General features: G+C 29.6%; 1 protein-coding gene across 1 annotated transcript; it reads left to right on the forward strand.

Annotated features, from left to right (window-relative positions):
* Positions 1-14,732: 14,732 nt before the first annotated feature.
* On the forward strand, positions 14,733-15,918 carry LOC114192994 (ethylene-responsive transcription factor SHINE 2-like). Its single transcript, XM_028082679.1, has 2 exons — positions 14,733-14,885; positions 15,354-15,918. The coding sequence occupies exons 1-2, from the start codon at positions 14,806-14,808 to the stop codon at positions 15,841-15,843; spliced, it is 570 nt and encodes a 189-aa protein (XP_027938480.1). The 5' UTR covers positions 14,733-14,805; the 3' UTR covers positions 15,844-15,918.
* Positions 15,919-19,508: the final 3,590 nt, after the last annotated feature.

Genomic DNA, 19,508 nt, shown 5'->3' on the forward strand with positions numbered 1-19,508 from the left:
AGAGAATAGAGAATGAAAGAATAAGGAGCAACTCATCTGTGTATTATTATTGGTAGGAAAAGTCCTATTTATAGATACAATATGTAATACATAAAGGAAACAAATCAACTTAATTAATACAAATAATTTACCATAAAGAATAATGAATTATATGAGTAAATATATCAAACCAATGGACAATCATTAATTCATAACATTTATAAAATTTTGTCTTACATAAATAATAATAAAGATGGATAGTTACTGTGTGTGAAAACCATACAGTTTTTGCATCCCTTGTTATGTGTAGATTTTGTAAGGTAGAAGTCAGCGACGAGGACCCATACGAAGACTTGGTCAAACAATTAAAAGTTAACGTGTGAGTTGGGTGAGTTCATCATTTATTATGGGCTCTTGTTTTTCTTTGTTGGTGCTGTGAGATGCATGGAACGTGATAAGTTGGTATTTTACTTTCTGAAAAATTGTCAATGTCGGGTCTTCACAAACCTATTTCTTCAACTTAATCACCAAGATAATCCTTTTGCTTATATTCCTGTTGCATATTTTCAAAATCAATTCACTAACAACATTCGGTACTCATACATTTTTAATTAATTTATATATAATACAATTTTTTTTTCAAAATCTAAAAATAAAGAATTTATGAATTTTGTTTCTTATATATACTATTTTTTAATCTCTATCTAATATAATAATAATCTAGATTTATTTTACACCAAATTGCTATAATATACATTTAGTGTAAACAAAAGTGCTAATTTGCAAGAAAAATTAGTATAAGAATTATTTCTTACTAATTTTTTGTTATTTAATTAGGGATCAAGTACAAAAATATTTTGTAGTTAATTGGCTAGAAAATTGCTGAAAAAAATTATTTTTTATTAATTTCTCGCTATTTAGTAATTAAGAGTTCTTCGGTTGCAAATACATTATTTTTTTATAGTATTATATTAAATTGATAGTGTTAATAGATCTATAGTCACGTTATCATAAATATATAGATGAGACTATTAATTTTCAATCATAGTTTATTTGAATATATCTTATCTAATTTACATTTTAGTTTTTAGATTATGTATGTAAAATGTTAAAAATAATTTATAAAATTAAAATTAGATTTTTTTTATATTTTTTTGTTATGTATTTATAATTATTAATAAATAGTACTCCTACTTTTAATTTTATTATAACCACCATTTTAGTGTATATAATTTATTGTTAATTATACCCTTATCAATTTTAGTAATTAATTTCTTTAGATCTTATAATTAACTTCCTTTTAAACTCAATTAGCTTCCAATAATAATAATAATAATAAACTATCTATTATAAAAGTTATTTATTTATAATTATCTTTTATGAATATATTTTTTCTGAAAATTTAATAATATTTTTTACTCCAAGAAGTATAATAAAACATTTTTTATTTTTTATAAAAATAGTAAATACAAACAATCATAAACACTTAAAAATTAATTATAGCTGAATTATTATTTAAAAGTTATAACTCTATATAAGTGAGGTCAGTTAGTCAAAAGACTCGAGAAAATTCTGTTACAGACAGAAGAAAACAAGAGTAGATCACATTTGGACCTTTTCAATCTAAACAATTCGTGTTTGGTATCCATCTTTATACGTTCTATTTTTTTCTCTCTCCTTTTCTTTTTCTTTCTTATCTTCAAATTTTTATTGTTAGTTCTTGTCTGGTGTTGATGGAAATGGATTATTATGTCGTGACCTACAATGTAGACTCTGTTAGGAACAAGGCAATAAAGGAAAGAATAAAGGAGAGAAAAATAGACACAGAGAATTTAACGTGGTTCGGCTACAATGTGTATGCCTACGTCCACGACTACACTAGGAAGTATTTGTATTTTTGGTGTATCTTAAAGCTTTACATAGAGTCTCTTATATAGTAAAATAGAGAACCACAACTCACTATTCTAAGCGATGTGGGACTAAATCAAGCACCATAATTCTAACAATTCTCCCACTTGGGGTTTGATTTACATTACCACCTAGTGTAGTGCCTTCATCATCAATCTTCTCGAAGGCCAGTTGAGGCAATGCAAAGCCTCAACTTAGTTGTTGTGACAGTCTTGGTTAACATATCAGCTGGATTCTCTGCACCTGGAATCTTCAACAAAATCAAATCTCCATCATTTATCAAGTTTCTGATAAAATGATACTTCAATTCAATGTGTTTGCATCTGGAGTGAAGAATTGGATTTTTAGCAAGACAAATGGCACTTTGACTGTCACTGAATAATGAAGGTTCATCTTGCCCTTTTCCTAATTCTTTTAGAAGATTCTTCAACCATATCATCTCTTTTGCTGTTTCTGAGATAGCTATATATTCAGCTTCAGTGGTTGAAAGGGAGACTCTTCCTTGAAGTTTGGACTTCCAACTGATAGCTGTGCCACCCAACGTAAAAATATAACCTGTTGTGCTCTTTCTACCATCCAAATCACCTCCCAAATCTGCATCAGAAAACCCCTGTAAAGTGAGATTACTTCTTTTAAAGGACAAATGCATCTTTGAAGTGCCCTTCAAATATCTCAATATCCACTTCACTCCTTCCCAATGCTCCTTTCCGGGATTGGATAGAAACCTGCTCACAACTCCCACTGCATGTGCTATATCAGGTCTGGTGCAAACCATAGCATACATCAAGCTCCCTACTGCAGATGCATATGGCACTTTAGACATGTGATTTTCTTCTTCCTCTGTCTGAGAAGATTGCCTTTTTGAGAACTTTAAGTGAGTTCCCAAAGGTGTATTCCTGGTTTTAGCATTTACAACATTGAACCTGCTAAGCAATTTTTCAATATATTTTTCCTGAGATAAATTTAGAATACCTTTAGATCTATCCCTGGAAATTCTCATACCAAGAATTTGCTTGGCTGGACCAAGATCCTTCATTTCAAAATTTTCTGACAATTGTTTCTTCAACCTGTCAATTTCTGCCATATTAGCACCAGCAATCAACATGTCATCAACATACAAGGCAAGAATGATATAACTATCAATATATTTCTTCACATAACAACAATGATCTTCTTCACATCTGTGAAATCCTGAGTTTCTCATAAACTCATTAAACTTCTTATACCATTGTCGCGGTGCTTGTTTCAACCCATACAAACTTTTATGAAGCTTGCATACAAGATTCTCTTTGCCTTGTACTTCAAAACCTTTTGGTTGTGCCATAAAGATTTCTTCCTCAAGATCTCCATGTAGGAATGCAGTTTTCACATCTAACTGCTCCAGATGAAGATTTTCTGCAGCTACTATACTCAAGATAACTCTGATGGTAGTCATCTTGACAACAGGAGAGAAAATTTCTGTGAAGTCAATTCCTTGTCTCTGTTGGAACCCTTTCACTACGAGTCTGGCCTTATATCGTTTGCTGCCATCTGGTTCTTCTTTTAACCGATAGACCCACCTGTTTTGCAAAACCTTCTTTCCTTCTGGAAGCTTGGTTAAAGACCATGTCTTATTCTTCTGAAGAGACTTTATCTCATCTTCCATTGCTAGCTCCCACTTAATAAATTCACCTCCCTGTATAGCCTCAGCAAAATGCTCTGGCTCACCAGCATCAGTCAACAACAAGTAATGCAATGAAGGGGAGTACCTTTGTGGTGCTACAATGGTTCTGCTAGACCTTCTAGTCGGTAATTCAGGAGTTACTGACTCTACTATCTGTTCAGGTTCTGACCCAAACTCTGACTCGGGCTCTGACTTAGGCTCTACATCTGTATTCTGCCTTCTGTTGGCTACATCACTTTCTGAAACTTCTTCTAATGATACCTGCTCTAGCTTTTTATTTGCATTTGCAAATTCTGCAGTCCTGTCCTTATAGAACATGTTTTCATTAAAAGTAACATTTCTACTTCTGATAATTTTCTTGTTTTGGTCATCCCAAAACCTGTAGCCATACATGTCAGATCCATAGCCAATGAAATAGCATCGCTTTGCCTTAGGGTCCAATTTATCTCTACTATTAGAGTTCAACAAAATATATGAAGCACAACCAAAAACTTTCAGATGTGAAAGGTTTACCTCATTTCCATACCATACTTCTTCAGGTAACTGATAGCCTAAAGGAACTGATGGTCCTCTGTTTATGAGATAGGCTGCTGTGCTTATTGCATCTGCCCAAAATACCTTGGGTAATCCTGACTGGATTCTCATACATCTTGCTCTCTCATTCAAGGTTCTGTTCATTCTTTCTGCCACACCGTTTTGTTCTGGTGTTCCTGGAATCGTCTTGATCATTCTGATCCCATTCTCTGAACAAAACTCCTTGAATTGATTACTGTCATATTCTCCACCATTATCAGACTTCAAACATTTAATCTTTAAACCTGTTTGAGTCTCAACCTCCTGTTTCCACCTTTTAAACACAAAAAACACATCAGATTTATTTTTAAGAAAATAAACCCATACCTTTCTTGTAGAGTCATCAATGAAGGTTACGTAATACTGTGAACCTCCAAGAGATTTCACTGGAGCTGGCCCCCAAACATCTGTATGCACTAGTGCTAGTCTTTCAACTTTAGACGACTTACTTGTTTTGGAGAAGCTAACCTTTTTCTGCTTTCCAAAGATACAATGTTCGCAAGGTCCAACGTCAACATGCTTCAAGTTAGGTATTTTACCTTTAGAGACCATGAGCTTCATTCCTTTCTCACTCATATGCCCAAGTCTCTGATGCCACAAAGAGGAACTGTTGCCAACTTCTGCAACTGATATCATATCCTCATCTGCAATCATGTAAAGAGATCCTTGCTTCTTCCCACGAGCAACAACAAGATTACCTTTCATTACTTTCCAGTGTCCATCTCCAAAGGTGGTGTAATGCCCCTCATCATCCAACTGCCCTATAGATATTAAGTTTCTCTTTAAGGCTGGAATATGTCTGACATTCTTCAAAGTCCACACACTTCCATTAGAGGTTCTGATATTGATATCACCTCTTCCTATAATATCAAGAGATTTCCCATCTGCAAGGTAGACATTCCCAAACTTTCCTGGAACATAGTTAGATAATAGTTCTAAAGAAGGTGTAGTATGAAATGACGCACCTGAGTCCATAATCCATGAATCAATAGAACAATCTAGACTACATAATAGTGCATCTTCAATTTCATCAGTTGCTGCATTTGCTGATTGATCACTATCTTGCCTCTTGTTGTTGTTGTTCTTCCTTGGAGCCCTACATTGATTTGTAAAGTGACCCCTTTTCTGACAATTCCAACAAGTGATATCATTCCGGAATTTTGGTTTTGATTTCTCTCTAGACTTTGATCTGCCTCGACCTTGATTACGACCTTTCTGGCTACTTCTTCCTCTAGTTTCAGTACTCAATGCTGAACCGGAACTAGAACTGGAAGATTCCCCTGAACTTTTCCTGCGAACATCTTCGCTTAAGATCAAGTCACGGATGTTATCAAGCTTCAACTTACTATTACTTGCAGAATTATTAACTGCAGTAACAGTTGCACTCCAACTTTCCGGAAGAGATGATAATAAAATTAATGCTTTCACCTCATCATCAAATGTTATCTGCACTAATGTCAACTGCGCAATAATTGTATTGAATTCACTAATATGATTAGTAATCGAGTTACCTTCACCCATTTTTAGGTTGACTAGTCTGCGAATCAAATACACTTTATTGGCTGCAGATGGCTTCTCATACATATTTGACAATGCCTTCATCAAATCTACGGTTGTGTTCTCGTTCATGATGTTGAACGCAACATTCTTGGCTAATGTCAATCGGATCACACCGAGTGTCTGCCGATCTAACAAATCCCATTCCGCCTGCTCCATGTCAGTTGGCTTCTGCCCTATTAAGGGTAGATACAACTTCTTCTGATACAGGTAGTCCTCTATCTGCATCTTCCAGAACCCGAAGTCACTGCCATCAAACTTCTCAATCCTCACCTTCCCTTCTTCCAATGCCATTGCTCTTGCTGCTTTGACGAAAGCTCCTGCTGCTTTTGACCAAAGCTCCTGCTGCGGCTTTTGACCAAAGCTCCTGCTGCCTTTGACCAAAGCTCCTGCTGCCTTTGACCAAAGCTCCTGCTGCCTTTGACCAAAGCTCCTACTACTTCTCTAAACTGAGATCCCCAAGAAGAAAAAAATAGAAACCAAATCTTTTCTGATGTGGAAGATCAGACAATGCTGCAACCACAGAGCATACTAAGAAAAATGGCTCTTGATACCAATTGTTAGGAACAAGGTAATAAAGGAAAGAATAAAGGAGAGAAAAATAGACACAGAGAATTTAACGTGGTTCGGCTACAATGTGTATGCCTACGTCCACGACTACACTAGGAAGTATTTGTATTTTTGGTGTATCTTAAAGCTTTACATAGAGTCTCTTATATAGTAAAATAGAGAACCACAACTCACTATTCTAAGCGATGTGGGACTAAATCAAGCACCATAATTCTAACAATTCTCCCACTTGGGGTTTGATTTACATTACCACCTAGTGTAGTGCCTTCATCATCAATCTTCTCGAAGGCCAGTTGAGGCAATGCAAAGCCTCAACTTAGTTGTTGTGACAGTCTTGGTTAACATATCAGCTGGATTCTCTACACCTGGAATCTTCAACAAAATCAAATCTCCATCATTTATCAAGTTTCTGATAAAATGATACTTCAATTCAATGTGTTTGCATCTGGAGTGAAGAATTGGATTTTTAGCAAGACAAATGGCACTTTGACTGTCACTGAACAATGAAGGTTCATTGGTGTTGTTCTCCCCGGTGAAACCCCCTCTGTAAAACCTGACAGACTCTAGATTGGCCAATAATAACCAGAAACTCTTAAATTTTTATATGATTCGCAATATATTTATATAAATATTTAACCAAATCAATTTTAATCATTCCTAAAATTTGTTATATTACTATGAATTATAATTTTGGAGTGTAAAAAAATTCTCTTCTATCCAACACTCTTATATTTTGTTTAGAAATTGTGACTATATAATATATTTATCGCTAAAGTACAAAATTGACATTTGTCATACATGATTTTTTTTTTCTAAGACAAAAAAGTAACATTGACATTTATGAGTTGGTTACGTGCATATTGGCACTAATTAAGGTTTATCCATAGGGTGTAAGAGCTTATTTACTTAAATATAGATAATAGAACTTACATTAAATAGAGAATGAAAGTTTTTTTTAAATAAATAAATTTAAAATATCTCATATTTTTTTATTGTAAAATTTTATCTTTCTAAATTATAAATTCTTTATACTCTATTTAAGACTATGGATTATAGTATATGTTTTTCACTATTACGGTTAGATATGATTTAAAAACAATCTCTTAGGATCTGGTTTGGAAAATTAAGCAGCATTATTCAATAATTTAGTATGACTCGAAGTGAGGTAGATCATTTAGTTTTTTAATATCACTCAAGTGTTGAATGTGTCTATTTGATAGTATATGTTGATAACATTGTTCTTACAAGCATTGACTACCATGACATCTCTCAGATGAAACAAATCTTTGTCACCATTTTCAGTCCAAAGATCTTGGCAAACTCATATATTTCTTGGGTATTGAGGTAGCACAATCCAACGATAATATTGTTATATCTTAAAGAAAATATGCTTCAGATATTTTAGAGGAAACTGGGTTGATAAATTCAAATTTGTTGACACACCCATGGATCTCAATGGTGAAAGTGTCACTCAAGTGAAACCATAACAATGGATGAAGCTTTGAAACCTATTGAAAGATATGAAATTGGTGTGTACTATTGAAACATTGGGAAAACACTCAAGTAATAGTCACTCAAGCATGGAAAAGGGCATTTAAGCAAAAGGCACTAAAAAGAAAAGTATAATGCTTAAGAGAGGAGTCATGACTCTTTAGAGGTATTTCACTCCAGTGGCTTGATATTGCTTAAATGAGAAAGCCAATTTCCTATAATATATTCCATAACAATATATACACATCATCATCATCATCAAACAACATTTCATACATGCATCTCACATATCAATCCCATATAATATCATGTAAATAACATCACATGTAAATCATCAACATTATCACCATAAAATTATAAGTTGTTTTAGTGAATTCATATCACTTTAGAAATATTACTTCTTAAAATTGTGAAAGACTTCCTCACTTGAACGACCTCATAAAACTTAGACATTATAACTCCAAAGAGTATATGTGGTTCTGTCTGTAAGAATTAAATGAAGTATTTAGCCAAGAAGGGGTGATTGAATTGACCCTTTTAAAAAAATAGGTTCAATTTTATACTTGTGAAAATATTTTATTTCAATTTGATTGACCAAGATTTTAGCAATCTACCATTTCTGAGTCACACATTTTAACTGATTAAAAACAGAGTCAATAGATTAAAAATACTAATAGTGAGTATTTAGAGAAATCAACACAATTCAATAGATTAAAGAACGGGATCAACAAATTGAATTACTAACAATAAATATGCAGAAAACTTAATTAACACAAGATTTTGAATCTGATCAATTTCTCAGTCAAGATTACTTTCAATTAACAACAAAAGCAATGTTTTATCAACAAATTGTACATACATGTAGAAATTACAAAGAAAGATCAATTAAGTTGATTTTCTTGATGATTTTAACAAAGAATAAATTAAGATCAGAAAGTTAAACCAATGCAGGTAGATTTGTATATTGGTTCACTCGTAATTGAGCTATATCTAGTTAGTCAAGACAACCCAAGTCTGAATTTCTACTATTTCAAAAATTTTACACAATCCTTAAGAGATTAAACTTTTGAAAAAACAAAACAATATACCAAGGCTCTTTAATCCCACAAGAATCTCAAACAACACAACAAAAACCTTTCTTGCAAACATGGAATCCCACCAGGAACACTATAAAATCTTAAGAGAAATCAAATATGTTACTTGCAAAACTATAACACCAAAGATGGTGGTTGGTTGCTGGATGAATACAAGTTTGATGGATTTCAATTTAATGGTGCTACATTAGTGATGTACACTCATCGCGTGTTGTAAGTACACTCTAATTGGATTTGGTGTTTGGCCTTTAAGTTTCTTGGTACTTTAAGATTACTTTTGATACATTTGTTCTTGGTTAAGTGTTCAAGTATTATTACAATTTCAATTGAATTAGGAAAGGGAGAAATTATCAATATCATTAAGATTTTTATCTGAAAGTTGTATAGGATTGGAAAGATTCATTACATTCGTGAGCTTGTTTGTTTTCTTATTCTTACTTTAGATATTTGAATTTGTCAAAATGTAGAATGATATAACTAATAAAGTAATGATCCAAAAGGACTACAAAGGGGTTGTAGGCATTGGTATATTGTATAGTGTTGGATTATTGAGTCTTTTATGTTAAATCCAATGAACATGGTGACATAGAAAAGAGAGAATATAACTAGGATTTTATATTCAATTAATAATTGTAATTTTTCAAGAAATTTTATGTTTATTAGTATTAGAATAATAATTTGTCTAGAATTTTAATTATCTTTGGGTTATAAATCACTACATAATCCAATTATGAAGACCTATAATTCCAAAGTTTATGTGTTTAATTTCAAAAAGTAGTGTGGGAACGAGTTTGCCCCTTATATGAGGTTAAAGGGGTCATGATAAAGAGGGATATGATTTGTCTTAGAGTCCTTTCAACAGTGGTATCTTTTGAGTGGTTCGCATGACCATAAGATTTGCTTATGGATGTGTATATTGCTTCTCAAGAGAGTGTGATTGATATAGTTCTTGTTTACAAGGTAGTGTTTTGAATTATTGATGACAGTTCTTGCAAATCAAGTGTCATGCAGAGTTTTCCAATCTAGGTAATATTATGTCTCTAATTAATTAATTTATTTATTTTAAGTTCTTTTATATATTGTTTCATTCCTATGTGATGTGCACTATTATTGATGAATAAGGTGTTCATCTTATTTTATTTTCCATTTCTCAGTATAGGCAAAAATGTTCATGGCTTAGCTCATGCTACTTCTACATATCAAAGAGTACTTGAAAAAAATCGCAAACTATACAATCAAGTCCTAATCCGTTAGGTGAAGATTAAGATGAAGAAAAAATATAAAAAATTTGAAATGTTATGTATGAAAATCAAGATGAAGAGGAATGAAAGGGTAGACAAGTGGTTCACAAATTGTACTTTTTCTATTCTTGTGAACATAATACTTTTTAAATAGTTGTAAGTACTTTTACTAACGAATGTGTAGACATTATTACAATATCATTTTGCAATATATAGACAAAATTTAAATTTCATTATATATTAGAAGTGTTTTAATTAATATAGTTTAAATTTTATTTATTTTATTTTACTTCTACTATGTTAGTAGAATACATTTATTTTAATTAATATTTTTAAAACAAAATTATTGAAGAGTGTATTAACCCTAACAAAAAACTAGAAAAAAATAAAGGATTTTTAAATATTTATAATAAAATAATTACAAATAAAGGATGTTTTAAACCGCCACAAAACAATAGTCATTAATAATTAAAACTCCCATAAAAAAATCTTTCATAATATAAATCGAATACCAGATAATATCATAAACCTCCACAAAAAGTTGTGACGAATCTACACACACACACACACACACACACACACACACACACACACACACATATATATATATATATATATATATATATATATATATATATATATATATATATATATATATATGTATGTATGTGTGTGTGTGTATGTATTTACAATATTGTATGCATCTTATATCCAGACCGTTTAGTACATCCTATATTTCCTACACTAGAAGAGGAAGAAGTATTATTTATTTACAGCTTCCCCCTCATATACTGGTTTTCAAAAGGTGGGCGTAAAAAGTTATGGATAGGATTCACTTGGACTGTTGGGGTAAATAGAAGGTAACTCCGATTTGTCCTTCGATGACAATTAGCGCGTTTGGAGCAGAGAGAAAAGCAATAGTAGAGTTTCTCGTTCCCTGAAATGTTACAGAATTATTTACTGCTTTGGTTTGTCATGCATTCCTCGGGAAAACAGTCACAATGTCAGCGAAGAAGGGATCAGGTATGTTTGGAGCAGCCATCTATGATAAGGTTATAAAATTTTGTTTTTCACACACAATCATAAAATAAGAAAGTGAGACAAATATCATATAAAAAATATACAACATATCATAACAAGATAAAATGAAATGAAAATTCTCCCAAATCCATAAAACTGGATTTTATCATACTTTATAAAGATATTGATTAATTTTGTAGTGACTAGTCAGAATAAATGAGCTCATGGCCAACAAAGTAACTCAAGAACATCTCATCTTGAGTAATACTAACTAATTTAAATCCCCAAGGTTATACCTCCAACTACAATAATTAAATCTTTACTTATCATAAATTTTATTTCAATATTAAACCATATAATTATATAAATAAATATATATAATCAATGAATAGTTAAAATAAATATACATAAATAGAAAGGACCAGTACGTAACTGGAGATAAATATAAATAAATAAATGAGAATAAATATAAATTGAATAATATGACCAGTGCATAACTAGAGATGAATATAAATAAATAAATAAGAACGAGAACTAAATATAAATTAGAATGAGGTTAGGGACACCTCACTTAAAGGTAAATATAAAAATAATTATGAGGAGATAAGAAAAATAAAAGTCAAAAGATAGAATGATAAATGTCTCATTCCCTTACCTTAGAGATTGAAAAAGGTCTGAATAAATGCACAATTCAACTCTTATTTCTCCTTTGAGTCTCTTTGTTAGTTTCCCTTATTCTAATGTGCTTCTTTAATTCTCATATCTCTTTTTTTTCTTATTGTTTTTTCCTCGTATGGCTTTCACTGCACTATCCTCTTTATATAGAGGCTTTGAAGATTCAATCATTAAATTCACCCAATCCTATCTTAGATTTTGTAATACAGAAATAGGAATCTTATTAATTGAAATTTTATCTGTTACTGAATGTTGTCCTGCATCATTTATTCTAAAAGATAAACTCGAATTATAAATATGCATATACTTTAAAACTTAAACATAATCTATTATATAATGTTTATAACATTATGATATTAATATATATATATATATATATATATATATATATGAAATTTATATATTTTTATAACTGAAAAAAAATTATTATAACTATTTAACCAATTTCTTTTATCTTATAAATTTTTATAATGTTTATATTTATATATACATAGTTTATTCAATTAGATACAACAAGTACATAAATAAATGACTTGGAAGATGGTTTCTTTCTTCGAATATACGAATCCAATTAAAATAATGGAATATTTTATTGGAGTGAATGTAGGTTGTTGAGTATGAAGAAAGAATTTGTCAAACACATTAATTGTGCATGTTTTGGATTGTTCTTTACCATAAAACAAAAACAAAAAAATAGAAGCCACCCGTTGAAATTTGAAAGTCCACTTTTTCGTCCCTTCCAACAATAAATTGAAAAGCACCACAAGCTCCAACCATGGACACCTGTGTTCTTGTGCCTTTGCAAATAAAGTAATAAAATAGTCTAAGGATGATGAATCACCTCTTCTTTCAAAAAAAAAGTCCAACAATCAAATCTTGTTCACAAGATTAAAACAAGAAAGTAATCACACTTTTTTTTTTTATATTTTGTTTTGTCAAATTGCAATTTTGATCAATTTATGATTCTTAATTTGTTTAGGTTATGTTAGTTCCTAGATTTATAAAATTTGTCATTTGAGTCCAATCCTTAATTTATAGACTTTATTTTGTTGTTGTGTTTTAGTCTAATTAAATTGTAAATTCAACATATTTATTTAAGGTATCATTTAAAAAACTTTAATTAATTAAAATGTAATGTGCATACTCCAAATACTCCAACAATTTATGATGGACTCAAACTTTTGGTTGTTTATATGTCTCAAATCATCGAATCTATCATAAGGTATATACTTAATTATCTTGTTTAAGTAAAATTATATTTTAGCGAGGTATCATTAGAATCAGTCCAAATTTTGTATTATTATTTTTTTTATATCTTTGTTCTATTAAGACTTCAAAATATATTAATATCATAATATTAAAATTTTAATAAAGAATTCAAATCCTCGCTAACACGTATAAACCTAGTAAAATATGTATTAAAATGTTATATTATATAAACACATTATTCACGTATAATTTATTATTCTCATTTCCATAAATTAACTATAAAAGTTTAAAATCTTATCTAAAATTTTAAGTTTATTGTGGATGAAAAAAAATATAACTAGAAAAAAAACCTAATTAAAGTGTATTGTTATATTCACAAAAATAAAGTTAAAATTGCGAATTTTTAAATAGAAATAATAATAACTTAATAAATAAAGAATAATATTGAATTATGTAATGAATATGTTATAGGGTCACAGTTGAAGTTGAACGCGTAAAGTCAACGTACTTGCCAACATCATTAAATCTGCCCACAAAATAAGCGTTGCATGCGGAACTTAAATTGTTAATATATAAACATTTCAATAATTTAATTGTAAATATTTTAAAGATTTAATACATTGATGTTTATTTTATAATTAATATTGTATAAATAATATAATTAATTTTTTAATAATAAATGTTTTTTAATGTATCAAAATATTTTGGATTTATGATAAGCATTTAATATAATAGTACAAAGTTGTTTTTAAGTATCGTTAATTTTTAAAAGTGTATATGACCAAATTACCTAATAAAATGCTTAATGTAGTTAATATATACATATGGCCAAAATTTATATTTTTTTTAAAACTTAATAATAAAATATATCCAACTTTTTGTGATTTTTGTCAATATTATTTAAAGAAAAGTAATTATATTATATTATATTATATATATATATATATATATATATATATATATATATAATATGGACATGCAATAAATACTCTTACTGTCTTAAAAAAACAAAAAAGAAAAACATTCCATTATGATTATGTAATAATTGTTTTTATTGGTAAATTCAAAGTGAAGAGAATTATTTTACTATTATTTTCTTTTTTCTTTGGAGCACAGCTAGGGCTGTTAGAAAAAGAACCCCTACCAGTGTTGTTCATTTATTTAAGTTGTTAAGAAGTTAGGGGCTTATCATAACTGCAAAGCATTAAAAAGAAATTTTAAGATAAAAAAAAACAGAAATAAACTTCATTCAATTAAATGCTTTAAAAAAATAAAAAAAGATTAAATCGAAAATAATACTATGTACATCTCTATTACTAAATAATACTAAAAAAAGGATTAAAAAAGTTTACTTAAAAGATAAGTTAGTCATATTGAATATCTCCAACCATAAATAACCTAAAACACTAAAGTATACGAGTTTAGCGTCTACGATCTATAACTCTAAAGCAGAACATTTATGATCAATAATTTTAGAAAACATATATAATTAAACATCAAACGTAAAAATCGAAAAAGCTTAATAATTTTAAAAAGGTAATTTCAAGTTGAACCTAATTTCAAAAAGTTAATTTAAAAAGTGAAATTTATATTTACTTAAATATATCTCTTTCATGATATTGTGACTAATTATTTGGTCACACTTTCCCACCAAATCAACCGACAATCTATATAAGTCTGACATTATCAGAAACTTATGTACAAGTCTTCCACATTTGTCTTTATTCTATCTCCACCCTTATATTAATTTCATGCACCATCTTAATTACCTCGTACTTTGGTTCTCTTCATTTTAAAGTACCCTTATTTCCCACCACACACAGCCATGGTACAGGCAAAGAAGTTCAGAGGAGTGAGGCAACGTCAATGGGGTTCATGGGTCTCAGAAATTCGTCACCCTTTGCTGTAATAATCACCTCTTCCCACACCATTCCTTCATATACTTTCAACTTTAACCTCATGCAATTTCATGTCGTAAACTTTTTCTTTCCATACTTAATCTCCTTTTAAACTTTTTTTTAAAAAAATTTGTGTTTGGTTAAGTATATTTACAAAAGAAAGTGCAAACTTTAATTTTTATAAGTTTAAATTAAGCTTAAAATTCATTTGATAACAAAATCATTTGAAATCTAATTTAATAATACTTTGTTGAGTATATCTTGTTACATGATATCATAATGTTATCAAACCATCACCGATGTTTAATTTCATGTTCTCAATAAGTATATAAGAGAGGATGTATTAAAGATTTCTTATCATTTAAGGTTAAAATAAATTTACATATTACAAGTGAGTGGAAACTTCATCTTACAAATCAATCGGTGTTTTAAAATTTTCTATGTTTTAACGGAGATAGTTTTGGATGAACAACAGGAAGAGAAGGGTGTGGCTAGGGACATTTGAGACAGCAGAGGCAGCAGCGAGAGCATACGACGAAGCAGCGATTTTGATGAATGGTAGAAACGCGAAGACGAATTTCCCTACAGCACCATCGAAGGAGGGTGAAGGTGGCAGCATTTCCGGTGTGTGTGAAGACCCTTTTTCATCTCCGAGTGTTCTTTCAGAGCGTCTGAGTAGAAAGCTGAAGAAATGCTGCAGAGAGCCTTCTCCTTCGCTGACATGTCTGAGACTAGACGCTGACAATTCCCACATCGGAGTGTGGCAAAAGGGTGCAGGAGCAGACTCGGAGTCGAATTGGATTGTGAGGGTGGAGCTTGGGAAGAAACGTGCAGAGAGTGAGTCAAGTGTGTCAGAAGGGTGCGCACAAAATGATGGTGAAGAAGATGAAGAAGATAGAATTGCGATGCAGATGATTGATGAGCTTCTTAATTGGAACTATCCATGTGGTGGTTCAAGTAATTAATTCACCTTTAGGATTTGAAAAAAGAAAAACCTTTGGTGTGGGAATATACAGCATGTCCATTTTCTTCTATCTTTATCATAAGCTTTTTTTTTTTTTTTTTGTTTGGATTGTGTAAGATGGTTATTGACAATCTCATCATATTGCTAATATGATGTTAATATATTGGGATACAATACAATACATGTGGATAAATAATGCAGAGAATTTAATCCATCTCTGTCTATTTGATAGACATGTTTTAATATATAAATATTGTGAGAAAAGCAAGTTAGATTAATTACGTAAGAGAATTTAAGTTGAGAAGTATTACTAAATTTGGACAGAGTGTTTTGGAGGTGAAACGACTAGTACTACAAGTATTAATGGAATTTTATATATATGAGAAAAATTAACAATAATATATATATATATATATATATATTAAAATATATATTTGATCTTTATTTTTATTAGTTGTGTCAGTTTAGTTTTTATAGTTTTTTTAATCTAATTCCAATTTTCGTTGATTTTATTTAATTTGGTATTTTTTTCTTAACATCGACAATCATATCTCACTTTGTGTTCTTTTTAATTTTTTAATATTTTTAAAAAATATTCACGTGTCAACCCACATGTCATAGCTAATATTTCATATTCAATTTGTTTTCTATATTCATTATTTTTGTTCAATTTAGTCCATTTTTTTAAGTAACGTAATTTTGTCTGTCTTCAAATTGAAGTCAAATTTAATTTTTATATAAATGTTATAACAATGTTTTTATTAAAATTTACATTTTTGTTAAATATTTTTTGTGTAGGGTTACAAATAGTTTAAATTAGAACAAAAAATTTAAGGATGTGGACTGATATCATTGATCTAAACTCTTAAGAGATTAAAATATTACATGATCAGATAAAGTAATTGTGTTACTTCCCACTTTTTAATCTTTCAAAATTTTTAAAATTACATTTGATTTTGAACTTCTTACAATTTTAGATGAATGGTGTTAATACTCATCCGTAATATTTTTGTTCTAATTTTAAACTAATTATAACATGAAATCATAAATATTTAATAAAAATATCATTATAATATTTATAAAAATATTAAATTCGGTCTCAATTAAAAAAACAAAATTAATCCATTTAAAAAAATTAGACTAAATTAAAAAAAATAAAATTAACAGATATAAAAACCAAAGTGAGCGTAAAACATATCAGAATGATGATAACTATCTTTATACGCAATGCAAGTAAAACATTTTTTTAAATATATGTTATCATTGACCAAAACATATGAGAATGTTTAAATCAAGAATGATTTTATCAAATAAATCTGTAATTCATAAAAAAAGAACATTTTTAATAAACTTTTGTTAATAATAAAATTTGTGTCAACCAAAATCTCTTCCAATTAATGTTGCAGTGGAACATACTCCCTCAAAAATTTAATAAAGACCAGTAACTAGTTAAATAGTTTGTATTAATAATATCATTACTTAAATTTAACAATAATAAATATGTAGCATGATACAAATAAAATAATTGAATAAGTGGCTTTTATATTTGTAAGAAGATGGCATAGCAGATTGTATATTTAATAAGAGCAATTATAGAAGTTATAGAAGCATAGTGTGCATTAATAAGTAAAGGTGGAGATTTGTTTGTATGAAAGTCATGTGGTGTATGTTTAGTTTAGCATATGCAATAGGTCTTCAAAATCATAAATAAGAAAATGACAAGACAGGGAGTTATGATTCAAGTAGTTACTAATCAATAAATGTCTCCTACAGAACAAGGCAAATATTATACTGTTTCTGCGTTATCTATTTGCTACCATGTCACCTCAATCACCTTACACAAGTCTCTCTCACTTCTATACAAGTCAACTCTTACAATTTAGGAGTAAGATAAACTTTTCAATAAAACACGATTAGGGATTAGGCTATGATCAATATTAAAAATGAATTTGAAAAAGAGGAAGCCAATGGATTGAGGTATTTAAAGTTTTTGTTGTTTATTTTAAAGAATTTGAAGGGAATTTGAAGAGCATTCTCAATTTCAATCTCACCCTAATCAGTATCTTTTAGATTAATCGGCATAGTAGACACAATTATACTAACATAATACAACTTTTTCAGTAAAACAGTATTGTTTTCAATCTGTAATCGTAAAATAAGGTTAGATGATTTTAATTTTATATAAAATAGAATGAAGTGATTAGAAGTCATGACGATATTCAAATTGAAGTCGTTATGAGTGTGACCAATTTCCTTTTCTTTCTTTATAAAAGCGAAGTCATTAAGACTCTTATTGGTTTTTGTATTTGAAAAAAAAATACAAAATTGAAGTCGTCATGAGTCTAACAATTTCAATTTTCTATTATACAAAAACCGGTAAGAGTTCTTACGACTTTACTTTTGTAAAAGAAAAAAGAAAAAAAAAGAAACCGACCACAGTTATGACAACTTCGATCTGACTGTCGTCATGTATCCTAACGACTTCACCCTATTTTACAAAAAAAAAAAAATCAACTAACCTATTTTACAATTATGGGTTCAAAACAACCTTGTTATACAAAATATCCCAACTTCCTCACTTGAATTTTCACCTTCATGAGCCAAGCATGCTTTATTTACCACAAACTTTTCACATGTTCACCCATAAACTCAACGTGCAAAAACAATGCACAAAAAGTTATATTTTTAGTTTTGCCTTTTGAAAAATCATATTCTTCTATCAATAATTTGTACAAGATAATAGTAAGGCAAAAATTAGAAAGAGCATAAAGAATATCATATGATGTATAATATATAATATAATTCTTCACATATAAGATTATTTCTTATTGCCTCATATAACTCATATCATCATGTTTCTTCTTCAAGCTTCTCGCATATAACAAATATATAACCACAAAAGCCACCCTAAGTACTCTTAATATTATAGCAACCATTTTTCCTGGATTTTCCCCAACATCACCAAGAGGTATCATATCACAATAACAAATCCAAATATGATCATACTAGCACCATATCAACCTAATAAAAACTAACCCAATGCATGTTTAGGCAAGTGTTTGCAAAATTGATCACAAATCAAACAGAAGTAATTCTAATTAACATCGATTTTTAAGTCAAATAAATTCATATTAACTAATAAATAATGTTAGGGTTTATGCAAAACAAGTGAACATTTGTCTAATATATTGAAAATATCAACATGACTTTGACAAATAATTAAATGAAAAAGCACAAAACAGCAAAAAGTAAACTCAAGTTTATGAAACAAACACAAAAAATGATAGATTGTTGACATTTTAGAACTTAGACACTTCTTTTTTGCCTCCCAAATTTTTTTACATTCATATGTGTTTGGTCAAGTGTGTGCAATTGTGTTAGTAGGTAGGGTAAGACTTAGACATTAACAATCACGTCATCTAGGGATAAACCTCATTTGATTAGCCAATGAAACTCTTCTTCCTTTTCTGAACAACCACAATCTAAAGTCTAAGCATGACCTGAATAAGTAATCTACATTAATATGTGAAACTTAAATAAAAATAAAAAACTACTAGACATAATAGATTTAAAGAAACCTATGGTAAATTTATGGAACCGTAGCATGTCCATAACACCAACATGAGCCAAAGCGCAACAAAATAAAGCAGGTATCTGTATAGAGAA

This window comes from Vigna unguiculata, chromosome 8 (genome assembly GCF_004118075.2).
Source record: "Vigna unguiculata cultivar IT97K-499-35 chromosome 8, ASM411807v1, whole genome shotgun sequence".
Lineage (NCBI taxonomy): Eukaryota > Viridiplantae > Streptophyta > Magnoliopsida > Fabales > Fabaceae > Vigna > Vigna unguiculata.

What these genes read in the sequence shown, in the direction of transcription:
- LOC114192994 (XM_028082679.1), top strand. Translation starts at nt 14,806, where the DNA reads ATGGTACAGGCAAAGAAGTTCAGAGGAGTGAGGCAACGTCAATGGGGT. An exon ending in GAAATTCGTCACCCTTTGCT is followed by an intron (nt 14,886 to 15,353) that starts GTAATAATCACC and finishes GATGAACAACAG; the next exon opens with GAAGAGAAGGGTGTGGCTAG.